Genomic DNA, 10,037 nt, shown 5'->3' with positions numbered 1-10,037 from the left:
TTCACAGTACACCCGCCCTGAAACCTGGAACTATGCCGCGGGGACGGCCTCGAAAAGTGAGGGATAACACAAACGACGGGACAGGTAAACTGTACAAAATTATTATGAATAAAAAGAACAGATTTCAAGCTTTTTAAACAAGTGTACTATACCGTAGGAAATTTCATCATATGTCAGAAAAGAACACTTCAACATTGTGTATATAGTCCCCGGATATGGTATTGCGGGTGTCCATTTCTTTGTGCTGCGAAAGGAGTGATTGAGGCGGAATGATATTAATAACATTTGGTGGCTCTACTTATTCAGATCCAGTCTAATTTAAAGCGCAGGACTGGAAACATCTCACGGAGAACGTGTCTGAAATGTGTTTCTGTCTGGCTTTGGTACATCTGCAACGACACAATTTCATGGTTTTGAGGAATGGCGATGACAAGTCTGCTAACGTTAGCTGAACGGTGCTAACTTAGCTTAACGTTGCCTTTGTGGACAACAACGTTAACGTTCGCATTTGTTGGTCGAGATGGCTTGCTTCCCCACGACAAGAGGCTTTCGTGATAGCCTGGTAGCGACCAGTTAGCGAGCAATAGGTCGTTTAGGCAAGGGGTGAACACTTCAGCAGTTCAAATGGTTTTGAAACACGGAATCCCTCTGCACTGTCCTGTGTAGCCAACTAGCTACAACGCTACCGAATAAACGCCAAGTGATCTCTTTGAAAGAAAACTGTGTGGAGACGAGCTCCAAGCTGTCCTCATAAGCGTGCGAGTTGTTTATATTTGACACCAACATACCCAAGAAGATGACCCTGCTTATGGAAACATTACCTTTCTAAAATATTGTGGCTTAATAGTTCCATACGGTTATGGTTATACATGACAGTGGTCTTGATTTTGCGTGCAGTTTTATGGTGGGGAGTATCAGTTATCCACCGCAGATTATTCACTGTGGTTGACAAAGTTTTAAAGTCTACTTTCTAGCCAGAAAAGTTGTCAAACACCTTAACGTTACCTAAACTTGCCCTGAGGTTTAAAGAGGTCATTTGCAACACACAAAGTAGAGTAGCCTAATGCTGTAAGATCTTCCAATTCCTTGTGACATCTAATACACTGTTAAATATTTGCCCCCAAGAGGCAGGCTATGTCATGGGCCAGGTAACTACTGGCCTAATGGTCCACTAATACACGTTTCCATCACCACCTTAAAAAAAGTACACAACTGCATGATCTGTGTTTAAATAATTGGGCTGTAGCCTATTAAGTATTTTCTGTGCAACGCTGAAAGTGAGTGAGCATGCCACAAAACATTAGAAGAGAAGCTTGAATGTGTCAATGCAGAAGTGATCAAAATGAGCTTAAAATAAGCCACATAAGTCTCCAATAAATAAGCCACGTCTATGATTCCTAAACAGTTCCTATTTAGGAATAATAATTGAGTGTTAGATAATATACAGGCAAACATTTGTTTGCAGCAATCATAGATGAAATTGTGCTATTTTATAGTATCCGTCTTTTATTTATTTTCATGAATTGATGTGGAGAAATATAAAGTACTTTCAACATCTTTATGTCATAGCCTTGTTTTGTCTTCAGGTACTAATATATGGAGTCAATTTTATCTAGATGTTGTTTAGCACTAGTCCTGTATTAAAACAGATGTATATTTAAGTAAATACGACATGGCAATTAGAGGCGCAGTCGACAATTTTGCAAGAAGTATATTATATAGGCTATTGGTCTAGACACATGTACTGCACATTTAAAGAAGAAGAAGAAAAGCATCCAGTAGATCCCTCCGGAAAATAGTTCCCGATGCCATTTGAGTTTGACACTTTGGTATGCCCTGTAAGGTGGTTCAGAATGTACAGTTAGCAGGCCGATTCTCAAATGTAGAGTCTCCCTACAATATCCAATATGTTATCTAAATACATAGCCTATCCTGATATAGAATTATACACATTCCTCAAAGCAATTTTGCGAACCAGATGTATGAGTATTTTTCTTCTTCCTTTTAACACCGGGCAATGGACAACAGATGTAAAATAGCCATTTTGACTAATTCTGACATATTTACATTTTATGTTTATTGATGTGCAATGTCTTATAAACCTTACAAAAGCAAAAAAAAGATGTGTGTGCCAATATCGGTGTGATTTAGGCAAACTTTTAATGGAAAGATTAGATGCTTTCAGAATATGAGCTGAATATGCACTTTGTTGGTCTGCAGAAGGTGCACAGGAGTCTAAGAATGGGAACCATGCAGAATCCCGAGAGAACAAATGTAGCATTTGCTCTCAAGTCTTCACCACAGAAAACCAACTTCAGAAGCATCTCAGAGACCATGAAGTCAACGACAAGGCAAGTGGACTGCATGAATCAAATTGTGTATTTTCATGAAATGGCTTGTTTTTTGTTTTCTTTCGGAAAGCACTTTTAAAAGCCAATTTGAGTGACACTCCATTTCTTTTGTTTGTCTGTGTGTTACGCGCTGAATAAGCCTGTAAGGGAGTCGATCCAAGTGGTCCATTAACTAAAGCTCAGGTCCAAAATCTGAGTGTGGTGGGTAAGGTGACATGCAAATGGAAATGTGTGCTGTAAGAGTTGGTTAGTTATGCCAGCTCTCTACCAATAATTCCAGATCAGTCTGGAGAAATCTTAAAGCGTAACTCAAAAATTGACTCCATGGTCTTTTTTCCTGCTTTAAAAAAAACACATCAAATAAGCCATGGAGACAGTATTTTTCATTGATCAACCACTACAGAGCTGGCCCCGGGTATATGCTGTAGCCCCAAATCACAAACAGTGAATTACCGAAGGGCGGTGTACTAAACACTTCCCAAATAGAATTTTTTAGCGTCAAATAATAGCATCTCGAGGATACTTCGTCCCCCACAGTCTTCCCCTCCCCTCCTCCTCCTCCTCCCACTCCTCCCTTTCTTATCCAGGAGGCAGCATTGAGCAGGCTTTTTAAAGCGCAGAAAAGCAGCAGGGCCAAATCAGCTCTCCCGGGCTGTGTTTAGACACTGTGCTGATCAACTGACATTTACACAACATTCATACAACTCCTCTCTTTGTCAGTGCGCTGTTCCACAGTGTTTTAAAATAATCTGTCATCGGTATAAAGAATATCAGGCCTAAATGACTTCATACCAGTTGCCCTCACTTCAGTGACTATGAAGATATTTGAGCGCTTGGTACTCCTATCTACAATCCTGTGTGTTCACCACTGCTGGACCCTTATGAGTTTGCTTAACAGATAAACAGATCTGTGGAGGATGCCATCGATATGGCTGTTCACTTCACTCTGCAACACCTGGAATCGAGCAACACCTATGCACGTATCTTGTTCATCGACTTCAGCTCGGCTTTCAATACAATCAGTCCTCATACTATTCTCCAGGCTTCAGTGCATGAATATTAATGCATCTCTGTGCCATTGGATATTGGCCTTTCTGAGCAACAGAAGTCAAGCAGTCAAGATTAATAATGCTACTCTGCTAATCATGCCCTCTGACTATCAACAGTGGTGCTCCACAAGGCTGTATGTTATCTCCTCTGCTTTTCTCCATCTATACCATTGACTTGATATCTTGGTCAAAATGTTCAAATGTGCAAATGACACCACCATCTCGAGGGGAGGTGGAAAATTAGCTTAATTCCCCAAATGGTGGAATATCCCTTTAAAGATTTGATGAGTAGGCCTAACATCATTGCCCCAGTTATAATGACCAGCCAATAACCATGACGGACTCATTTGAATTCTTTGGCTCATACATCAGCAAGAACTTGAAGTGGGAAGTTAACACCACTCAATTAACCCACTCTTATCAAGAAAGCTCAACAAAGACTAGGCAACTTAAGACGTTTCATGTGAGCAAACATCTGTTGGTGCATTTCTACAAAGCCCATCATAGAGAGCATCATCACATCATCTATCACTGTCTGGTATGGGAGTTCTGAAACAAACAAGAAACAAGTTCTGAAACAAGTTTCAAAAACAGCTTCTACCCCTCAGCAATAAGACTTGTTTTTTTGCGATTAACTTTTTTTTGAAAGTTTCACAACACAAACAAAACTACACTAACACATAAACATTGACCGTCACCACAGTAAAAGTAACAAGCAAAAGTCAAAACCAAGGAAAACAGTTGTATACCAGTTAATACGAGTAAAGTAAAAGACGAAAGGGAAGATAGGCCCATAAATATACAAATGAAAACAAATAAACAGTATTTTACAGACACTGTGTTATCGGCCTCTAAGGAGCTCAGAAATCCAAATTATCTCTGTATTAAAACCATTTTTAAATAAACCATTTTTTTTTCACTGCTGTAAAGCCATAAAATAGGATTTGTCTACATATTACATAAATTCAAAATGGAATCAAATTTAACAGACATAAACATGGATCTGGGATTATGGCAGTCCAGAGTATTTGTCTCCATAACGTCACACTCATGAGTCCATCAAGTGTTCACTTTAGAAAATTCCCAGAACATTTGTAAAACTGTCTACACAGAAGCATTCAAACATGTAAAGTACGATGAGGAGGATGAGGAGACAGAAGACCCATTATATAGTTTGTAAGGAGTGGCATACGATCAATGAATTACTTTAAAGTTAATTAACTGATGACTTACATTTTGGGACGTGTTATTTATATTGGACCAGATCCTGTGCCAGTCTGGTTGAGTACCTGCTTTACTAACGTCTATCTATCTACAGTAGGCCTATATCTCATATATGAGATATCTATGGCACACTTTGCAAGATCAAAGTTTATTGCAAACAGGTGGTGGATGCATAGCCTTCTTTGCTGTCTTTTTATAGTCCCCACAGAATGCCAATAGGCTTTATTTCAAAATCAGAAATAAACATGAAGGTATAGTTGTCAGTACTAGAGTTGACAGATATTCATTATTCCTTTGCAAGAACAGGGTAGTCCTTTGCAGAGTAGTCCTTTGAAATAGCCCTTTGTAGTAGTTCTGTGCAGTAGGCCTTTGCAGAGTAGTCCTTTGCAGTCCTTTGCATGACATACATAATCAATGGGAAGACAAAATCCTTTGAAGGCAGATGTGTTCAGAGTGTTTGGAACAAATTGAACTTCAGATTGGTTCTTTTCGAGTGCATATTGGCCTCATTTTGAATTTGCTCAAAACATAAGTTTCCCCTTAGTGTCTCCTCGGGGACATTGCGCACAGAGATAAGTCATTCATCAAAGGTTCTCAGCAAGAAGCTATGTCTGCACGTCATCTGGAAGTCCTTTGGTACATACTTCTAAATTGATTTTAGTTTTTACCAACAATCCTCCCAACTCCATCATTATTGCCTCTTTCTCTCTCTCTCTCTCTCTCTCTCTCTCTCTCTCTCTCTCTCTCTCTCTCTCATTAACAGCCGCACCGGTGTGACCAGTGTCCTTTGTCCTTCAACGTGGAGTTTAACCTGACGCTACACAAGTCCACTCACACAACCTCAGACCCCGTCTGTCCCATGTGCCACAAGAAGTTCTCCCGAGTGGCCAGTCTGAAGGCCCACATCATGCTCCATGAGAAAGAGGAGGTATGTGAAGGGTCACCCAGAGACAGAAAACATACCGCTGAACCCAAGTTTGATAGATAGATAGATAGATAGATAGATACTTTATTGATCCCCAAGGGGAAATTCAAGAGGTTTGTGAGGTGATCTGTCAAGTTATGGGGTTAACTTTTTATTTTATATTTTGCAACTGTATTTATGACTCCTGTGTTGCCAGTTTCAAAATAAGGCCCAACGAAGTTACCTATTAGTGGGTCGGTTGTTTCTGTTCACTGATGGGTTTTAGACAAATCCATTTGGAGGGACATCTAACTTCAAGACCTACAAGCATGAATGAACTCCCCTTATTAACCATTCCTTCCTGGTTCATCGTGTGTAATATCCCCTCTGGTATCAGAACCTGATATGTGGCGAGTGCGGAGATGAGTTTGTCCTTGAGAGTCAGCTGATGCCACATATGGAGGATCACCGCAAGGAACTCTCCGGATGCAAGGTCTACACATGCAAGACCTGCAGCCAGGAGTTCAAGACCCCCGGCGAGCTGAAAGAACATGTCAAGACACATGTTAAAACAAGGTCAGTGGATTGTTGATGAGCTTCATTCAATGTACTGTATATCAATGTACTACAGTAATTTCCTGTGTATTAGCCGCACTGTGTATTAGCCGCAGGACAGTGTTTTGTGCAAGTTAAAAGAAACAAAACCACATTAATACCATATAACTTGCCTCTTTGTAATAACCTCATAGCAGAAGAAATTTAGCAAAATGAATGTATATGCTGCGTCTAATAGTTGGGAAATTACAATATATGTATATCATATTATTATTATTATTATTATTATTATTATTACTATTATTATTATTGTTATTATTGTTATTATTAATAATTTATTTTCAAAGTATATTTTTGGGCTGTTTATGCCTTTAATCAGCTAGGATAGTGGAGAATGACAGGAAGGGAATGGGAAAGAGAGTCAGGTGTAGGGTCAGGTGCACTAGCCAGTCACACAACAGCTGGGGCCTGTGTACAGTATGTCACTCTCTGTGTGCTGATATGCATTCTGTGCATCCTGCCTATTCATTAGGGCAATACTCACCAGCTCGAGGAATTACAAGAAGAACATTGACCGCAGCGGATTCACAAACAGTTGCCAGCACTGTGGAAAGACGTTTAAGAAGCCTAGTCAGCTGGTGAGACATATCAGAATCCACACAGGTAAGACGAAGAAGTATCTGTAATACAGCTGCCTTTGGCTCTGCTTCAAAGCTCTTAGAGATTGCATTGTTGCTATTTTATCATCAGCTGTTTATCTTAAACAGTTTATCGCAAACATTTCTAGCAAGTGGTGGCAACTGTAGTGCTTCACATTAATACTTGGTACTTGTATCCATTTCCGTGGGTCATTGTGGATTAAGGACCTCTGATGCAACTTGCTTCCCTCCGTTCTCCTCTTAAAAGACATCCTTGCAGCAATTTATCCATTACAAACCAAGTAAAAGAGAGAAGTTGCTTATTACTTTGAGGTTTTGCGTAAAGTAACTGCACCGCCAAAACTGGCCACATGGGGTCCCCTAAAACCCAAAGTTTAATCAGCATCGCAAGCAACGGCGAGATGATAAAGCTTTGAACTCAGGCCGCGTATGGACAATTATGCCTCCAACCTCTACTACTGTGGCCCTTCACCTTTTCAGACACCTGTCTTGCCCCATGCTTTCATTTGCTCCAGTCTTGACGGATGACTAATCGCCGCGGGCAGTGGCTGCTCTGTCCTCTGAATGAGAAGCGGCCATTAGGAGGGACTGTGCAGCTCTGCTGGAGAGCTTCCCAAGGACCTTGTTGATGGTCCTGAGTGCTCATTTAAATTGTGCCGCATGGAATTAGTGTCAAGATCCTCCGGTCTATTGTTCGTCTGGCGAAGACTGTCACAAGTGTTTATTTCCTAGCTGTATTCTCCTCCACACTGTTGTGCTTTGAACACTCTTTCTTTCTGTCTCTCTCTCTCTTTGTGTGTCTCTCTTGCTCTCTTTCTCTCTCTCTCTTTGTCCCTTTTCTTCCTCCTGTACACATACATTCACACACCGTACCTCTTTTTCTTTCATGCTAACTCTTTTTCGGCTACACCCTTTGTTGGTCTACGTCACCCCCTCACTCTCTTTGTGTCCTCTTATCTTCCTTTAATCCCCCTCTGTCCTGTCATCATCTCTACACTCTACTCTCCTCCTTTACTATCTCTCCCCCTTTTTTCTCACCATCTGCTTTCTATATTTCTTTCTCTGTCCTCCCACCAACCTCTCCTCTCCTTCTCTCCTTTCATATTTATCTTCTTTCTCTCTCTCTCTCATCTCTCTCTCCTCCTGTCCATGTCCCTCTGCTCCTGCAGGTGAGAGACCGTATAAATGCAGTCACTGTGGGAAGGCGTTCAACCAGAAGGTGGTGCTGCAGACCCACATGGTGCGGCACACAGGGGAGAAGCCTCACCTGTGCACGCTGTGCCCGGCCTCCTTCTCCCAGAAGGGCAACCTGCAGTCGCACATCCAGAGGGTGCACTCCGAGGTAGGCAGCTCCCGCCGACGTCATCCCAGGATCAGACACAGACACGCACGCATGCACAAACAGACAGACAGACGCACGCATGCACGCAATCACGCACGCAATCACGCACGCACGCACACACACACACACACACACACACACACACACACACACACACACACACACACACACACACACACACACACACACACACAAACAGATGCACTCACTCTCGCACTCACACACACACACTAGCCTCACCACCACCCCTGTCTGTTTTCTGAAATTCCTCACTACAGTGCCTATAAAAGTATTCACCCCTTTGAATATTTACTTTTATTTACTTTAGAAATGGAATCATAGTCAATATAATTTGGCTTTTTTGACAACTTAGTGACAAAGTGAAAACAGATTTCTGCAAAGTTATTAATTCATTAATTAAAAATACAGAACACAGAATAAGTGGTTACATATATAATCATTCCCCTTCAAATGACTGACCTAATTCAACAGCAGTCCAGAAAATTGGTGCTAGCAGTCTGTCAATTAGTGAAATGGAGATGACTCGAGTGCAGTGAATGCTTCTAACGGGATTGTGGTATAGAGACATGCAAGTGGATGGTCCAGTCAATGGTTAATCAGTATTCTTGGCGACAGTTCCACCATGAAGACAAAGGAACACTCCAAGAAAAGGTTATTGAAAAGTATGAGTCAGGGGATGGACACAGAAAAAATGTTCAAGCCGCTGAACATCCCCCAGAGTTCAGTTAAATCCATCATTAAGGAATGTAAGAGATATGGCAAATGTGTCAAATTTGGCCATCCCCACCAACTGAGTGACTGTGCAGGTAGAAGACTTTTTGGGGAGGTCACCATGGCACCTATAACGATTCTGACAGTTGAAGGCTTCAGCAGCTGAGATGAGAGATTCTCTGTGTACAACAAGTTTTTCCCGGAATCTTCACCAGTCAAAGCTTTTTGGGAGAGTGGCAAAGCTCTTATTAAATCTTGACTTGAGTTCAGCCAGCCAAAGACATGTGGGAGACTCCAAGGTCAAATGGAGGAATTTAGTTTTTTGGTCATCAGTCTAGATGCTATGTTGGGCAGACACCAAACACTGCACATCACCACAAACACTCGGTTTTCAGCATTTTCAGGATTGCAGAAACCGATCCTACACTAAGCAACTGTCAACTCTGGTGGATGCCAAAACAATAGGGCAATGACAGAAAAATAACTTTTGAAATGGCACGTGAGCACATGCAAAGATATTCATCGAGAGAGACAGAAAAAGATGTGAAATAATGCAGTGCCAACTGTAGTATAGAAAAAACAGGAAGTAAGACATGTTGGTGTCTCTGTACTCTGGTTTTTCATTCTCTCTCTCTCTCTCTCTCTCTCTCTTCCTGTCTTCCCCATTCTGTCTTTCTCTTTTTCTGCGGTACATCATTTGACGTTGTTATAAGAGGCCTGTGTGTGTATGAGTGTGTGAGTGAGCGAGGGAACATGGGATGGAGGGAGGGAGGGTGTTAGCGAGGGAGGGAGGGAGCGAGTGTGTGAGAGATTCCAGGATCAAAAAGAAATCCTTACGGACAAACTAATTCTGTGTTTTCTCCTCTTAAAGAAGAGACAAAGCTGTTTATAATGTCATCTCCTGTGTAGGCCTTGAAAGTATGAAGTATGAAGTGACTTCACTTATACACCAGTCTGCAGGTGAAGGGATGTATGCATTCAGTCATGTAAGAGGTCCATACAAATTGCCAGTATTCAACACAAGGGAATATTCTAGAAAGAGCTGGCAAGAAGGTTTCTGAATACTGTCTACACCCCCACTTTCCCCCCAGTGAAGGCTAAGGTTTTGCCGTTTGCATATAGGTTTGATGAACAGACAGATTTCTGTCTAAATGTCTAAATCTTTTCAAAGGAAGACTCTCCATTCAGTTGAGTGATGGGACGTTTGCTTGCATGTCACAT

At 41.5% G+C, this 10,037-nt stretch overlaps 1 protein-coding gene across 1 annotated transcript in view; it reads left to right on the top strand.

Annotated features, from left to right (window-relative positions):
- Nucleotides 1–10,037, top strand: part of LOC134082575 (zinc finger protein 236-like) — a 72,533-nt gene continuing 62,496 nt past the window's right edge. The window contains exons 1-6 of the mRNA XM_062538390.1: nucleotides 1–84; nucleotides 2,221–2,351; nucleotides 5,388–5,552; nucleotides 5,926–6,104; nucleotides 6,616–6,746; nucleotides 7,912–8,084. Coding sequence (XP_062394374.1) covers nucleotides 33–84; nucleotides 2,221–2,351; nucleotides 5,388–5,552; nucleotides 5,926–6,104; nucleotides 6,616–6,746; nucleotides 7,912–8,084 — 831 coding nt within the window. The 5' untranslated portion in view covers nucleotides 1–32. The remainder of the gene's footprint in view (nucleotides 85–2,220; nucleotides 2,352–5,387; nucleotides 5,553–5,925; nucleotides 6,105–6,615; nucleotides 6,747–7,911; nucleotides 8,085–10,037) is intronic.

The sequence above is a fragment of the Sardina pilchardus genome, chromosome 6, assembly GCF_963854185.1.
Source record: "Sardina pilchardus chromosome 6, fSarPil1.1, whole genome shotgun sequence".
NCBI classification, from domain to species: Eukaryota; Metazoa; Chordata; class Actinopteri; order Clupeiformes; family Clupeidae; genus Sardina; species Sardina pilchardus.
Note: the sequence above shows the minus strand (reverse complement) of the source record. Positions and strands in the feature narration are given on the sequence as shown.